The sequence below is a fragment of the Nelumbo lutea genome, chromosome 6 (genome assembly GCF_056320005.1).
Source record: "Nelumbo lutea isolate HS-2025 chromosome 6, American lotus-T2T, whole genome shotgun sequence".
Lineage (NCBI taxonomy): Eukaryota > Viridiplantae > Streptophyta > Magnoliopsida > Proteales > Nelumbonaceae > Nelumbo > Nelumbo lutea.
The window spans coordinates 69,117,555-69,134,362 of record NC_142689.1 but is presented as its reverse complement, the minus strand read 5'-3'; the positions used below and the strand labels follow the sequence as shown (position 1 = coordinate 69,134,362).

At 42.1% G+C, this 16,808-nt stretch overlaps 1 protein-coding gene across 1 annotated transcript; it reads right to left on the bottom strand.

Annotated features, from left to right (window-relative positions):
• Positions 1-12,101: 12,101 nt before the first annotated feature.
• On the bottom strand, positions 12,102-15,146 carry LOC148849495 (G2/mitotic-specific cyclin-2-like). Its single transcript, XM_088950582.1, has 12 exons — positions 14,908-15,146; positions 14,623-14,686; positions 14,349-14,481; positions 14,171-14,227; positions 14,017-14,062; positions 13,763-13,915; positions 13,552-13,680; positions 13,323-13,412; positions 13,014-13,235; positions 12,811-12,909; positions 12,551-12,729; positions 12,102-12,450 (listed from the first exon to the last, which is right to left on the bottom strand). The coding sequence occupies exons 2-12, from the start codon at positions 14,675-14,677 to the stop codon at positions 12,306-12,308; spliced, it is 1,308 nt and encodes a 435-aa protein (XP_088806708.1). The 5' UTR covers positions 14,678-14,686; positions 14,908-15,146; the 3' UTR covers positions 12,102-12,305.
• Positions 15,147-16,808: the final 1,662 nt, after the last annotated feature.

Genomic DNA, 16,808 nt, shown 5'->3' with positions numbered 1-16,808 from the left:
TCATCACGGTGTGAGCCATCCAGAACTTCTTTTGGAAGAACATCATATGCCGCTTCAGCTTACTCCACATGCTGGTAACTGACAATGGGAAGCAATTTGACGATGTTAGGCTTCGGGAGTGGTGCACCTCCCTCGGTATCAGATAGCAGCACACCTCAATAGGCTACCCTCAAACTAACAGCCTAGCCGAAGTCACTAACAGACGGATACTAGAGGGGTTGAAGACTAGGTTGGACCGGACAAAAGGCTTATGGGACGAAGAATTGAGTAGCGTACTCTAGGCTTACCGATCTACACCTTGGAAAGCCATGGGAGAAACTCCCTTCGGCTTGCCCTACGACACAGAACCAGAAATCGGCCAACTAGTACTCCGAGTCGAAGATAAGGGTAGCCAATAAGGGTAGCCACCTACCAGTAGCGTGTGGCTCGCTACTACAACTCTAGGGTAAAAGAAAGGTATTATCAAGAAGGAGACCTAGTCCTCACAAAGGTAATGGTCCCAAAACCCGGAGTAGGGAAGCTATGCCCCAACTGGGAAGGCCCCTATAGAATCAAGTGAGTTCTCGGCCCCGACGCCTTCCACTTGAACGCCTAGATGGAAGACCTATACCTAGGACTTGGAACTTGGAAAACCTCTGGATGTACTACCAATGATTGTAATATCTTTTGTAATCGATGGGTAAATGAAGTAAAGTTCCTCTTTGCCTCAGTATTCAATGCATGTACCTACTAAGTTCTGATAACTCTTCAACCCTGCGACTAGCAGGGGCATATAGCCTCCTCTAAGGACCATATCCCCTCACTGGACCGATGCCAAGACTTAAAGAATAAGTATCGAACACCCTAGCTAAAAACATAACACGTCAGAACAAACCAGGATGGTCAAGGCCCCGTCTCTACAACAACTAACCTCCTGAACCCTCACACTCGGTGCTACCAGCAAAAGAAGTCGGCCTCCTCGGAGCGCTGCACCCGACCTCATCAAGACAAGTACATGGGGATGCGGGAGCCAGGTGAGGCCTAGTTCAGCCTAGGCCCCGCTGAGCCAGATGAACCACGGCTCTGTCTTGGCCACCCCTCAACATGGCAAGCCACCTCGGGCTTGCTAAGCCTAGTACGTGGGGGTACGGGAGCCAGGTGAGTCCTAGCTTAGCCTCGGCCCCACTCTACATCGAGAGGTCACCTTGCTATCTACTTAAGTACAAATAAAGGGAAGAGAGCCAGGCGAGACCCATGATCCACTTCGACCTCTCCCCATCACAAGCGTATTTGGCCTTGCCTAAGTGAATGCCTAAAAGGGTGTTAGGCTAGATAAGCCCCGGCTCTGCTGAGGCTTCACCATGCTCCTAGCGCACAAAGTAAAACAAACTAAAGTTAACTACACTGGTCCTACTCTGCGGTTACCTTTTGGAGGGGCAAGGACCCTTCAACAACGAAGCAAAAGCACAAAGTGCAACAAAAGCAAGAAAGAAAAAGCAACACAAGGAATAGCAATGCAGCAAAAACACAAGCAAACCATACATCAAAAAATGTCCACTGAGATCCATTCATTTTAAGTATTCCTTCGGCTTTACAAAAAGTCTCATGGCCCCTCAAGTCGAATACATGTGCATGTACAAAAAAAAGAGAGAAAAAGAAAAGGGGAGGAAGCCTAGTTTAAGCTTCGCCGCCAGCTGGAGGGAAAGCGGAGTCGGCAACCTCTTCAGGAGTATCAGGGATCACCTATAGAGACTCAGGATTGAAATCCGAAAGCACCACTTGGAGTTCCTTCTTGGTGTCCTCAATGCCATCCGAGTAAGCCCCGGAAGCAGCCTCGACCAGCTCGTTGGCCCGCTTTTCTACTTCTTGGACCCTCTTCTTAGCACCCGCTGCCTTCTCCTCAGCCTCGGTAGCCCTCTTCGCTGCCTCCTCGGCCCTCTTCTCCACTTTGGCTGCCCACTTGTTCGCCACGGCTTGATGAAGATGCCGCTCGGCCTTGGACATAAGGCTCTCAACCCGAGCCCTCTCCATCTCTTCCTTGGCGAGGAGGTCCTGCATCTCCTTCAGCTTCTCCTCGGCCTCCTTAAGAAACTTCTGCTCATCAACGGTGACCTGTTGCATCTCCCTCTTCTTCTCCACAGCATGGGCAGTCGTCTGCTAAAGCTTCTCCATCTCCACCTCCAGCTTGTCCATGTTGGCTAGGTCAACTTAAACTGGTCCCCTAGATCAATGTAGTGAAGGCAGACCTACGATGGAAGAAAGCAGTCAGCACAAAAAAAAGGGGGAGAAAGAGAAAGAGAAAGAGAAAGAGAAAGAGAGATCCGTTCCCGAGATAACAAGGTCGGGCCAACCCCCTTGTTGCAGACGGAGTCCCCCTCACAGACCTCCCAATGGGGAGGGAAGATCTGGTCGGACCACTGGGCGAGCTCCTCTAGAGGCGTAAAGCTAAGAAGGGTCCCATCCGCTCACTATATGGCCTCCTGGAGGCATCATCCATAGAACTTCTGCCGCAGGCAGTCTTCTTCTATGGTTGAACCTCTACGGGCCCCTCAGTCGTCCTCTTCCTGCCCCAGCTGGTCTTCTTGGCCTCCTCAGCAGGCCTTCTTGACCCTTTGACCAGTTGTAGCGGCACCTGCTCCTCGCACCCCGGTTGGGCCTCCTTGGCGGGCTCCTTCCCCTTCACGGCATTCTAGGAGGTGGCCCCCTTAGTGGGAGCCAAAGAAGAAGCCCCCTTGGTGAGGGCCTATGTCTTCGTCCCCTTGGAGGAGACCTGTCGAGCCGAACCCCCCTCCATCGGGGGTGGCGCCTTCTCCTTCGAGGCGGGAGCATCCCCAGTGGCCCTCTGAGGGGTCTGAGCACCGGTCTTCACCCGCTCCTTCTGCATAGCATGGGCACACTCCACTATGGTCTTTCGGGCATCCATCGGTAGATCTACAAGCAAGGCAATGGTTAGTACCATTATATAAGAGCGAAAGACGAGGAAGATGCAGAAAAAGATAGCATGGCCCGTCCTACCGAGGGGGGCATGGATGAGCCCCGCAAAAACTAATGGCATCTCCTCCTCCACCAAGGGCTGCGCTCGGACTCTCCCCAAGTTGAGTATCCATGCGAGATCGTCACTCTCCTTACTAGTAAGAAAGGGGAAACACTTCTCCGCACACAAATGGGGTTCACCCCACCCCGATTTGAAAGACCAGCCCTTGGGACAAGACATAAAAAAATACTTACTCTTCTAGTTGTGTATGGAAAAGGGGTTATCTACAAGCTTGGACTTAGGAGGTTGGAAATAGAAAATATCCGCCTTGGAAGAATGCTTCCTTAGCACAAAAATTGCTTGAAAGAGCTTCGGCGTCAGCTCCACCCCCTAGAGCCGAGACGCCACCAACATTGCCACAATGGTCCCGACCAAATTAGGCGCAAGCTAGCTAAGGGTAATCCCATGCATCCTCAGTAGGTTGGAGATCAATGGATGTAGGGGGAATCGAAGACCGAATTGGAGGAAATGCTGCTAAACACAGATCTCCCCCTCCTTGGGAGTCCATGGCCAATCGTCTGACTCAGGCACCCTCACCCCATAAGATGAGGGAATGAAGTACTGCTCGGTCAGGGCCTTGACCTGATCCCAGTCCAGAGAACCTCTGAACTTTGGATGAGAAGGGTCAATCTCGGCCACCGCCCTGGCAGCACTCTCAACCCTCCTCCCGGGGATGGAGTCCGAGTCTTGCTCCTCCTCGGCCTCCCTTAGCATCACGGAGGTGGCATTCTCACAGGGAGGGTCATGGCCTCGGCGGATGTGTTTGGCTCCCCTAGAGGCTACCCTAGCCCGGAGCACATCCACCTCGCGCCGAGGGAGCACGAAGACAGAGGGACTCATGGGAAAGGGGAGAAGGGGTTCGAGTAGAGCTCCCTTCCGATATGTTCGGAAGTTCATAGCACTCATGTCCGTAATCTGAGAAAGACATTATTGATTACCTAGAAAGGAAGTGGAAGGAAAAAGGAACAAAGACGGAGCGTAAAAAACTGGAAGATTTGGGATTTGAGTTCACTTGAAGAACAAAGACGCTTAGAGAAAAAATGACAAAAATTCCGCCATCGAAGCCGCTATTTAAGAAGAGTGAACTGTCCAGATCTCTCGAGATCCAACGGCTGATAAGCCACCGCCTCCATGGTCCAATCACAGTGCACCACGTGACGGCCCCCCTTGGAAGATGAAACGGCGCACTGGTAATGGCTCAGATTATCAAAGATCCAACAGACAAGGAGCACCTCCGCACCTGCAATCCAGTTGCACCGCACCCCTGAGCGCTCACCCTCAGAAGACGGAATGACGCTCAAGACGGACCAGCGAAGCCACCCAAAGCAACCCGCCAATCTGAGTGACCTATTCTCATGGATGAGCTTATCGGTTCAACTAGAGAGCCATCTCGCACATAGAACTTGGGCCCCCTCTCGGCTTCCCGTGTCCTCGGGCTAAACAGCCTTTGGCTCCCTCTGGTCCTCGGCCCAACTCGTGAAGATGAACCAGGCAGAGATGCAGGAAATGACTCCACTGCAGGGAACATCTCGGTTGCCGGGCCCACTGGCTCTCACCATTACTACTCTCTTCGATCGAAGCTGAATTATTCTCCTTAGCTTCGAGAGTGGGGAGCAAATGATGTGGGGTGACCCAACCCAGCCCATTCGAGGCTGGGAGGCCCAACCACAAGCACCATAGTAGGGAACGGGATCCGCTACAGCAGGGGTTACCCTTCCCCCTTCGTATGGAAGCAACCATAGTGCTATCACATGGTCCTGCCAGAACCACTGACAGCCACCGTACGGCTCCCATCTCAGGCGTTCATCTCCACCTACCTCCAGGTAGGTCAAGTATAAATAGGGGTGCCTCCCTCCAGGTAGGGGAGAGTTTTTTACAATTGGAATCATATAACTATTGCCTTGATTGCTCTAGCCTAGAGCTAGCCTCCAGGATTCTCTCTCTCTCTCTCTCTCTCTCTCTCTCTCTTCTCGTACCCTGTACTAACTTGATCGTTGGAGACTCCGCCTCGGGTTCTCACCCGGGGTCCTCTGACGAGTTCTTGTCTTCCAATAGAGATTGGATATCTACCTCCAGCTTCTACCATACTTGGAGACCACTCCGCCTCGGCTTACACACCTTGGCCTCAGCAGCATCCCCTCCGAGCCTTCAAAGCCTTTAACATGCCTCCAGAGCTCAGGGACGAAATTACCTTGTTGTCCTTGGGCATTCTGAGAAGCAACAAGGCCCATTCGCTTTTCGGTAAGTTACTTATCCAGTTAGATAAGTTTTTCTTGGGAAACATTTACCCAAGTAGGTGTGTTTATCCATAAAATTTCTTAAACTACTCTTATGGTTTAGCTAATTGACTAAGTGTACCCTTACTATTTGAAAATTGGCAAATACTATCCCTACTATTTTTGACAATTGACTAACTCTATTCTTACTGTTAACCTCCATAAAAAAATAATGCAAAATGCCTAAACTACCCTTTGAAGTTCAGATGTTATTGCCGCTAGGTGGAATTACAACAGGTAAATTTCTACTCAACCCACCCATTGTTGGGTGAAGTTATAGGGAAGTGCCATCACCGTCGCCCAGAGGAAGAAGAGAGAGAGGTTGGAGTTCAGATGTTGTCGCCATTGCCCAAAGGAAGAAGAGAGAGATCAGAGTTCGGAGTTCAGATGTTGTCATCGTCGCCTAGAGGAAGAAGAGAGAGAGAGATCAAAGTTCAAATGTTGTCATCGTCACCCAAAGGAAGAAGAAGAGAGAGAGAGAGAGAGAGAGAGAGAGAGAGAGGTTGGAGTTCAGATGTTGTCATCGTCGCGCAGATGATGAAGAGAGAGATTGGAGTTTAGATGTTGTCATCGTCGCCCAAAGGAAGAAGAGAGAGATCAGAGTTCAGATGTCATCATCACCCAAAGGAAGAAGATTGGTTTTATTTTTAAAACAAAAACAACTACCACGTCATAAAAAGCAATATAATTTTACTGAAGTGGGCAGTTGATTTTTGTTTTAAAAATAAACCTAACCATGTTGTCAAACACCCCCTTAATCTTTATCCAACCCAATCCTCCACAAGACATCCTTCACCTTGGCCCAACGAGATGAAATAGGATTGATGGGGGTTGGTTTCCATTTATATGTACTAGTAAAAGGGTATTTCCATGTACATGACAATTTTAGAAGTGATGGTGAGTGATGATGATATTTGAAGATTAGGAAAAAAAATGTTTTTTTTTTCTAGTTATTTATGGGCAAATCTCTTAAAAGTATCACTAAGTTTGAGGAAATTGAATTACTCACCCCTATTGTTTAGGAACTGTTTTAAAATTTACCCAAGTTTTCTCACAATTGAATAAATCCTCATGTAGTTAGCATTCTTTAGGTTGTGCTTAGTTTGAAGGAAAAAGTAGGGAAAGGAAGGAAAAGGTAGGGAAACCTTTACAAACCTTGTATGGGGTTCCCTGCCTTTCCCTTCCTTTCCCTACCTTTTCCTTCAAACCAAAAAAGCCTTAATGTAGAGATGGGAAAGATAATTGTCACGTGTGATAGGGAGGATTTAGTCAATTGTTAAAAAACTTGAGGGTACTTTAAGACAATTTCTAAACGTTAGGAATAAAGTCAATTTCATAAAATTTAGGGTAATTTAAGAGATTTGCCCTTTTGTTATTTTGTTATAGAGGACAATATTTTATTTACTTATTCATGAGGAATCTAATCTGGTTTACCTCTCACACTAATGGCCGAGGTGTATGGTTTCCTCTTTCAAAACAAAAAACAACCAATACTATGGGCTTGTTTGGCGCATCTTTTTGGGAAAATCTTCTTGTAGCTCTGACATGCAAAAGATGCATTGAGATTTTGCATGAAGATCCAAGCAGCCCGAAGCATGTTTGGTAGACGCGTGTCTTTTCACATGAGATTAAAATGCAAAAGACCAAGAAGCTTCATTTGGAGCTTCCCGAAACCAGCCCAAAATGTGGCTTCTCGCATCTTTTCGGCGTTTTGTCTTTTGACGCTAGATCTTCTGTGCACCAAACAGAAATAGACCGAAAATCGGTCTTCATGGCTTGTAAACAGCCAAAAGACCACGTGGAATAGCGCACCAACAGGCCCTATATTATGTGCTGATGTGACAACTATTTTTTATTTTCAAAAGCACATATTTAAACTCACCTACAATCAATTCAGTTGTTGTTTTTATTAAAAAACAAATCACCCTTTCACTTAGATGGTGTTTGGTATTTGGTATTTAAGGGTTTTTTTTCAAGACAAACTTCTATCAGCCATGTGCAGCCATGCACAACATCTCCAATGAATGGCAACATGCAAGTATGCATGTTCTGATTGGTGGTTGTAAGTATTGTGAAATTGGTGTGAGGAGTAAATCCAGATTATTTCTTGTTTGGTTGACTGGTTGGAAATATAAAGTGGATGCAACTCTTTACCCCAATTCAACTATGATACCGGAAAGACATCATATCAGAAAAATTTACAGCCAATCAACCATCATCACAAAAGAAGTGACCAATCATGTGCTTTGATTGGTCAAGCAACTCTCTTTTTGTACCATGTCCTTCTGATATCATAAATTTTCTCTTTCACCTAAAATCAAGGTTCAAATTATCAAAAACACCAAGTGTGTCGAAAAGGCAATTTTAAGATACGTATCAAGATACACCTTGGATATGCATGCGTATCAGAGGAAAACTAAGATACGCATATATAAGCTTGGAAACACTATAAATACTTTAATAAATCATAAAAACACATCCACAACACTAAATATAAGACCACAATGAGGTGTATATACATTAAATTAATATATTTTATTTATTTTATGAAGAAATATATTATAGTTAATTATAATTTCATTAAAAATCCTATGCTTAACTATAATTTATAAATTATAATTCTCAAGTTTTAATGTTTTATGGGATGGGAAAAATCCAACTTTCTTGTCCAACCACAAAACATGCATTGGCACAACTTCTAAGTGAAAATATAATTAACAATTATTTATTATTTATTTCCAAAAGTTATAAAAAACAGATAAACATCATATAATATATTCAAAAATAGTTATTAAAGAAGAAATTTCAATTGCTTTGTGGATATGATAGATCATCTATAAAATTATAATATATTCAATCATTGTGACCAAATGATAAAATATAATTAATTATTTATTTATTTTTTAATTCTAAAAAATAAAAAATAATAATAATTATTAAAAAATAAATTTCAATTGGTCTGTGGATATATTAGATCATTCATAGAATTAAAATATATTCAATTTTTGTGATCAAATGATAAAATATAATTAATTATTATTTATTTTTTAATTCTAAAAATATAAAAAATAAAAGATATATTAAAGAAGAAATTTCAATTGCTCTATGGATATGATAGATAAATCCATAGATCTAAAACAGATTAGTCTTTATAGGAAAAGAAAAAAATTATATTTTCAAATTTTTTGTTAATATATATTTTCCCCAAATATCTTCATGAAATTTCATAAATCTACAGAAAACACAAAAAAAAATTGTGATTTTGAATGTAAGAAACGTAGATCAACATATATTTAAACATTCAAGTAAAAAAAGAAATCACAAGATATTATAAAATATTAAAAAATTTTACCTATTTTTTTCATATTTTTTCAAAATTTGAAAAATCTTAAAAAAATTAACGATTCACACTTGTTTCTTACAAATCGATCACTCTAGGAATGAGGTTTGGAGTTTTAGAATCATTTTGAGGTGAAAGAAGCTTTCTTTCTCCCTTTTTTTTCAATTTTTGGTTGTATCTTTTTCGTCAATAAGCCCCAATACACCCCCTATACGGGTCTGATATGCATGAAAAAAGACGAGACACCCGATTTCCTTGCATATCCCATATTTGTTTTTCAAAGATACAATATGATATGCCCCGTATCAGGCGTATCGTATCAAAATTTTAAACCTTGCCTAAAATCACTTTTCCAAAAAAAGGAAAAAGTCTTTTTTTCACAGTTCTTATTAGTAGGCATGAGTTTGCATCTTGTGAACCCCTAGGTTCATGGGGAGCGTGAACCCGCCAACCAAAGGCGACCACGTCAGAATTTTGAAAAAGGAATAACTTTAATGGGTGTTCAGCCGTTAGATGAACAAACCCGGTTGAACCACCCACAAAAAAATCCCAAAAATCCGAAACAGGGCTTCTTTCAAAGTTTTAAGGTCATTCAAACTCTCCTCCCCATCTCTTGTCCTCATTTCATCCGAGTCCTGACCCGAGCATCCCACTGGCCACTCACCACACACCAACAACCGTGACTGTGGAACAACGACAAGAACTCTAGTATTCCAACAGGTACCCTCAAGGACGGAGCTAGGAAATTTTTATAAGGGGAGCCAAAACCTAAATGAATGTGGGTGGGGAGTGGGGAGGAATAAATATGGATGGGCCCATAGGGGGGGGCAACCACTGAGGTGGAGAGTGGGGGAAGGGAAATTTTACATAGAAAAATGTATTACAGTGGGGATTTTTTGAACCATGGAAGGGCCATGGCTCCCTTAGATTCCCCCTGGCTCCGCCATCGGAACAAATGTATATTGATAATATAGCTTATATCAGCTATAAATAATGGCTGATTGCATGCTTGGTATTAATAATTTAGTACTTCAATAAATGAACAAGTTGTGCTTGAATGAGATACAAATATTCACTGAAACTATGCTTGATGATAAGGTGAATTTTCTAATGGAGTCCTTTTTTTCTTTGATTTTATCTGATAGCTTTGATTGAGTTGTCTTTTGTTGGGTGTTGTTAGTAAAAACTACTAAGGAGTTTCAAAATCTGAATCATCTGGGATGAATCAAGCAGTGTCCCCTATAATGGATCAAGCAATCACAGACGAAGTTCAACAATGTAGTTTGAACATTGAAATTGCAGGCTAATTTCCTACTTATACTTTGAAGTTGCAAGTTACCTTTGTTCCAATGACTACTGATCACTGGCGTGAGCTGCTAAAGGATCTTTGATATGTTGAGAACAGAAGAGAAAAAATAACATTAGAAGAAGAAGAAGAAGAAGAAGAAGTATCCACTGGAATGCCTAAGTTCTTGTTGTCATTCCACAGTCGAAGACATGGTGAGTGGCCGATGGGATGCTCAAATTAGGACTCGCAGGAGGTGAGGTCAAGAGATGGGGAGGAGAGTTCGAATGGTCTTGAAACTTTGAAAGAAGCCATGTTTTGGATTTTTGTGTTTTTGCGGGTGGTTCAACTGGCATGGTGTTTGGAAGCGTGGGCTCTTTTTGGGACCGATTTTCAAGAAAAAATGCCCATGCTTCCAGGACTCGTTTTTCACAAAAAACACTTCTGCCATGTAGGCAGTGAGCAACACTATGCTGTTTGGTAAGGTGATTTTCATCACCATTTTTCATGTATGTGCTGACAGGTAAGCACCACATAGGATACACACATCAGCCAACCGTTGGGGGAAACGGTTCACCTGGATAGTATTGCAAACATCCCCTGGATTTTGTTCAGCTAACAGCTGAGAACCTATTAAAGTAATTCATTTTTTGAAATTGTCGATGTGGTTCCCTCTGGTTGGTGGGTTCACGCTCCCCATGAACCCATGGGTTCACAGGATGAGAACTCTAGAGGCATTTTCAATGTGAAGCTTAGTGGCATCCATGTGTCTTCTTCAAATGGGAATAAATAGAAATAAACAAGAACTTGAGTGTTTGCACTGGATTCAGCTTTTTCTCTTTAACTTTTAGGTGGGCTTTAATACCAAAAACCACCTTGAAGTTGGGTTGGGCCCAAGGCATCAACCATTTATTTGGGGTTGATCATTGGTCATTGCAGCCCTCCTTAGCTGTTTTGCAAATTAGGGGCCTTCTTTTTCTGGATTTTGAGAGGGGGAAAGTTGATCAAGAATCCCAAGTTCTTTTTTCAGATTTATGTGGGGACCAGGGAAAATTTATTTTCCTGGTGGATAAATAACTTTCTCACCTTGGGGGAAAGTTGCCAACACTTGTAATAATTGAACAAAAATGCCCCTTGTAATAATGGATTTTTATGATTGAAATGGTCATTGCATTATTTACATGGGAAACTAAAAAACATGGGTTACCTAGGTAAATCTTTCCTGGGAAACACTTGTAGGTAAGTGCATTTACCGGGTAAGTAACTTACCAAAAAGCGAATGGGGGCTTAGAATGCCCGGGGCTGGAGGCTCCCGCCAATGTAGGGTTTCAGGAGGGGATAAATGTACACAGCCTTACCCCTGCACATATACGATTACCGACGGGGCCTATGCCCAGGGCTGGAGGCTCCCACCAATGTAGGGTTTGGGGAGGGGATAAATATACACAGCCTTACCCCTGCACATATTGGTTGTCCAAGCAAATTTAAAGTCTTGTTTTATTTTCTTTTCATTTCTAGAAAAAAGAAAAAAAAGAATGCTGCCCCACTTCAAATCAGTCTGTTTCTGGCCAACCCTTTACTCAAATCAGTCTGTTTCCGGCATTATAGTCCAATCCTTTTCTCACCACCTACTACAATCAATTCAGTTATTTTTTATTAAATTACCCATTCATTTAGATGGTATTTGGTATTTGATATTGGAGCCATTTTTTCAAGAGAAACCGCCATGTCTCGGTAATGTTGAGGTGCTTCAAGCTGTTTCTTATGAGATTGGTGTGAGGAGAGCAAATGCAGATTCTTTCTTGTTTGGTTGATTTGTGGGGATGCATCTGCTCCAAGAGATTGCCAATGCGGGGTCTGGGGAGGGACATAGTTATTTTTTATTAAATTACCCATTCATTTAGATGGTATTTGGTATTTGATATTGGAGCCATTTTTTCAAGAGAAACCGCCATGTCTCGGTAATGTTGAGGTGCTTCAAGCTGTTTCTTATGAGATTGGTGTGAGGAGAGCAAATGCAGATTCTTTCTTGTTTGGTTGATTTGTGGGGATGCATCTGCTCCAAGAGATTGCCAATGCGGGGTCTGGGGAGGGACATAGTTTCCAAAACAAATTTAAACCCCTGCACAGTCGCACTTCATCTTCATAAAGGAAAATATTGTTTGAAAAAAAAAAAAAAAGCAGATAAAAAAAGGTGACATTATTATCCAAGTATGTATGTTCACACAGAAAGTAAAATAGACAAATTATTTTTGGCAACAAAAGACACCAACCAAGACTGACTTCCCCCAGGGCAACTTTTGTTGCACATTTTGCACACACACCCCTTGGAAAGACTCGAATTCACATAAGTTAGTCACTGTTGTGGTTAATTATTGACCCCATGACCTGCTAGAGGCTGGTCTCTAATAGAAACTGAGCTGGTTCAGATCTTGCTGCATAACCAAACTTATGTGTACTGTATTTCCTGTGCACCCCCGTGAGCTTCCCACATCCTGCTTTTTGATGGAAAGCCACCATCAGTTTGGAACATTCCCTGGAAACCACACACAAGAAACAACAATCACTAAACCTCATCCATCTATTGACCTCTCTACCATAAAACAGGGTCAAAAGAAACAACAATCACTACTCACAGGAGCTGATCTTCTGAATAACTTGTATGCCATTCGCTGGTTTTATTCCAGTGGTTAAACCTATTAACTGTACACTGAGCAGTGTATATTGCAGCAGCAGCTAACAGGGATGGTGGGAACTTGAGCATTTCGTACTCAACCAGGGAAAGCTCAATCATGAAGAATGAGAGAAGCTCAAGCTGCCACAGAATCACATGAAGAATTAATTTGCTAAAACCAATATGCTACTCATTCATGGAAAAAGATCTACTAGCTCCTACCTTCTTGTCAGATTGAGCTGCCTTAAGGAACCTCCTCATGAATACATATGGGGTAGGAACAGACAAATTGAACTGTAATGTGTTGACCATTAGTCTCTCCTGTAAGCATCAGAAATAGAATTATATAATGTAGTGGAATTAAACCAGAATGCTAAAGCTGCTCTGTAGTCTGTATGGATAGGGGAAAAGACAAACAAACTTACCATCTCAAGAACCTCCTTCCTTGTGTAGGCCTTGTCTGATATCAAAATCAGATCCTCCACAACAGGAACAGAAACTTCCTCATACTTACAGGCCAAGAGCATGGCCGTCACCCCAACCAACTGAAGTTTCTTTCTCACCACCGTTTGCCGTTCTAAGAATCTGTCTATGAGATTGATAGTAAGGAATAGCGTTTCGTCCATGAGTTCAAACTTGTAGTGCACCTGTTCATTTGGTTTGTGTTTATCAGTAACCATGTCTACTATTTGGGAGCAACTGATACTCTCTACTTTTACCAACAACATCCGTACCTCGATTAGCCAGTCAATGAGTATTGCTCTCATCTTCTCATTGATGTCGAACTGCTTTTCCATGTAATTTGGTGAGACACAACTGCAACTCTGCATAGAAAAAAAAGTTTTACTTGGTCAATTCTCACACTTGTCTACTGGGATTTCTACATCAGCTCTACTAGCAACTGATCCTCCAAAAAGTTTGATTTTTTATTACAATTGGAGGTGAGGAGATATGAGGGTTCACCTCAGTTTTTCTGTAGTAAGCATAGATATCTCCAATGTAGTCAACAACTGCAAGTGGGTTTGTCTTATCACAGTCGTCGATATCCATCACGGCCTCCTCAGTCTCTATATCTTCCATTTCAACTTCCTCCTACAACATAATATAGTGTCAAAGTTCAATCTTCCAAGGTCAAAAACCCATTTCAGAAGGAGATAATGTCTGCAGTAAATACCATCCGATCAATTTCTTCTAGCATTGCTTCTGTGTGCTTCACAAACATTGGAACAGGGAAATCATTATTCCCCTTGTAGTCATCCACATCTATGATGGTACAGTCTTCCGAAACACTTGGATTCACAACTGAGGGGATTGGGTTCTTAACCTCCTTTAAAATTAAAAAACGAAAACAGAGAAAATGATCAACCAAAGCAAAAAAAGAACAATGATGAATCATGCTTTCTGTTTCCTGGTGTATTAAGAATGTACCTCGGGGCAAGGCTGCTGCTTGTTGGCCATCTGTGCAGCAAATTTCCTGAACAAAATCAAAAGCCAATTATAAGAAATTCGCCAATGACATGTGATGAAGAAGCTACTTTTCTTTTTAACCCAGTAGAAATCAAAGAAAGGATTAATTCCTGACCTTGTAATTGGTCGATGAACTGGAATGACCGGATTCTTATCACAGGTTGCATGTTTTCTGGGAGACAGAGAAGATCAAATTAGAAAGATCAAACTAGGAAAAAGACTGGATTTCAATTAATGGTAACTGGATTCAGAGAAAAGCCTAGATGGAACTCGAGATGGGCTTAAGAAATTACTCTGCTAGGCCTCTCTTGTTGACTGCGCAAGGGTAAGGTGGACCTCCAACTAAATTTCGATTGATAGTGCTCAAAGCCCTCCTGTTGTGTCCGATCTCTGGGACAAACTTCCCTCCCCCCATCCGAAGACCACCTTTAATAAAGAAAATGGAAGCCCAAAAGTAAAAAATAAAATTTCAATTGTTTGTTCTCTCCCTTAGGCTCTCGAAAAGAAAAAAAAAATAGAAACAAAGAAAAATAAAAACAGAAATGTAATAAAATATGATGGAATTACCTTGAAAATTTGCTGGTCTTAAAACACCAGGATTGTTCTCATCTGATCCACCCATTTTGATTATCTACAAGAACAATGACAACAAGAAATGATGCGATTCAATCACCTTCAAAAAAATCCAAGAAACTTAAAAGAAAACCTAGATAAAGATTATCAAAAGTTCAAAATCCCTCGGTCTACGAAACCCAGGTCAAGAAAAAAAACAGAAAATAATTAATCTAGGACGAAATTCAACAACGAAAGCCCAGATCATAAAATAAAAAAAAAAAAAGGCAATCCACCGACCTACAGGAAACCCCCAAAATAACTCTTTCGATCTTGATCGGTGCGAGTTCCGGCGGCGAACGCCGTTAATCTGACAGTACTTCCACACTCCAAAGAAGAGAGAGACTACAGAGAGAACTCCATTTAGAGGAACAATGGAGGCATTTATTTTTCAAGTCTCTTCTCTTCTTCCTGGCTCCTTAGGTTTTGGCTAAGAAAACGAAAATGAATATCGGAACACAGACGAAAATGACGGATATATGTCTGCACATGCATGCTCTTTTTTTAAAAACAACGGCTAGTGAATGATGTCCGTTGGATTGTGAGATGGAAAAGTCACGTTGGTCCCTATTGTCTCAACTCTCAACGGTTACCTAGCATGTGCTTTCAAAATTTTGAGTTCTCTCTTCCACTGAGTTCGTTGGGTTAAAAGTTAGGTTACAACTGGGTTAGGGTTCTTGATTTCTATGCTTTTTCTCCGAGTGGGATGCGCTCTTCGCCACTTCAGCATTTAGGCGCCGAGTTCAGATCTCCTGCTACCAATACTGTTCCAACAAGTCATCACAGTCGCACACAGGGAAATGTTCCCAGTGTCGTGTTGGGAGAGCTTTCCTACGCGCCCATTGCCACGTTGCAACTTTTTTCCATTTGTGATCTCCCTTTTGGTCCTCTTTACTCTTTAGTGAATTAGTGCTGTTGGCCACTGTTGGGCCATAAATGCAAACGAACTAGAGTTAACGTTCCACCAATAATACATGAATTGTCCAGAAGGCCCAAGATAATTTTTCTCCCCGTTCTGCCCTTTTTTAGAGAATGCTTAGCCCAATATAGGGGTCTCAATTGGACGGATTTGGTTCGATTTGATCCGGTCCAATTATGAATCAGGTCCAACCCAATTAGATGAATATTTTGAAGCATTTTAGAGCGGTTCAATTTGAACCATCCAATCTGTTCAAATTAATTTTAATTTAGATTGATTTCAATCCAAGTCCATTGATACCTGTATTCTTTTCTTTTATAAATGAATCAGATATACCTAATTCAATATAAATTAATCAGGTCCAATCCAATTTGATAAATAAATTATTATGATTTTACTTGTCCAATCCAAAGCCGATCCATTTAACACCCCAAAATTCAACCCACTAAATTTCTTTGGTAGGCCGACCCAAGACTACCAGTGACCATCAGGAGCTTTGATCAGACGGTTGAACGGTTCGATCGTGGGATTTTATTTGTAAATCGAGAGGGGATACACTCTGAATTTATTTTAATAATTTTTCAGACATTAAGAGGTTGGCAGTGGCAGTCGTCCAGGAGGGCAGTAGCAGTGTAGCACGTAGTTTCTTGAAGAAGCCGTTGGACATTTGTCCCGTTTTATAGCATGATGATGCGAGGAAGAGGATAATTTGACTTTTCTTAGGACTCGAGGAATGACTCATCTTTTGGATTTATCTTTTATTTTTTTCTCATCTCAAATCGCAATAATTCCTGAATCTCATACTGACCACGTCGTACTGTCGTAGACGACGAACCGTTCATCTATGGGGCAGTGGGCCACTGGGCCTCCTCCGTCCCTGAAACTAGGGATGATTTAGGAATGCAAACGAATCGGATCGGATCGGGTATATTCATATCCGATCCGATCTCACGACAGTTAATTCGAATTCAAACCCGTTAGATATCCGAATCTGAACAGATCCCATTTAATTATTATAAAATTTAACGAATTATTTATTAAAAAAAGCATAACTGTCTATATAAATAAAAAACAAAAAATACAAGGATTATTTTTCAATTATTTTTTTTCTGGATCGAATATGGTGATCCAAATTCGATTTGAGTCTTAATTGGATTTATTATTTGATCCAAGTTCATCTGAAAATTCAAGCGGGGAGGGGGTTTATCTGAATTCGACAAAA

Bases quoted from the DNA above. Each gene is read 5' to 3' on its own strand.
- LOC148849495 (XM_088950582.1), bottom strand. From the start codon at position 14,677: ATGGGTGGATCAGATGAGAACAATCCTGGTGTTTTAAGACCAGCAAAT. The intron at 14,063-14,170 runs GTCAGGAATTAA...GATTTTGTTCAG, and splicing joins GTTCATCGACCAATTACAAG to GAAATTTGCTGCACAGATGG. The intron at 12,451-12,550 runs GTGAGTAGTGAT...TGTGGTTTCCAG, and splicing joins TATTCAGAAGATCAGCTCCT to GGAATGTTCCAAACTGATGG.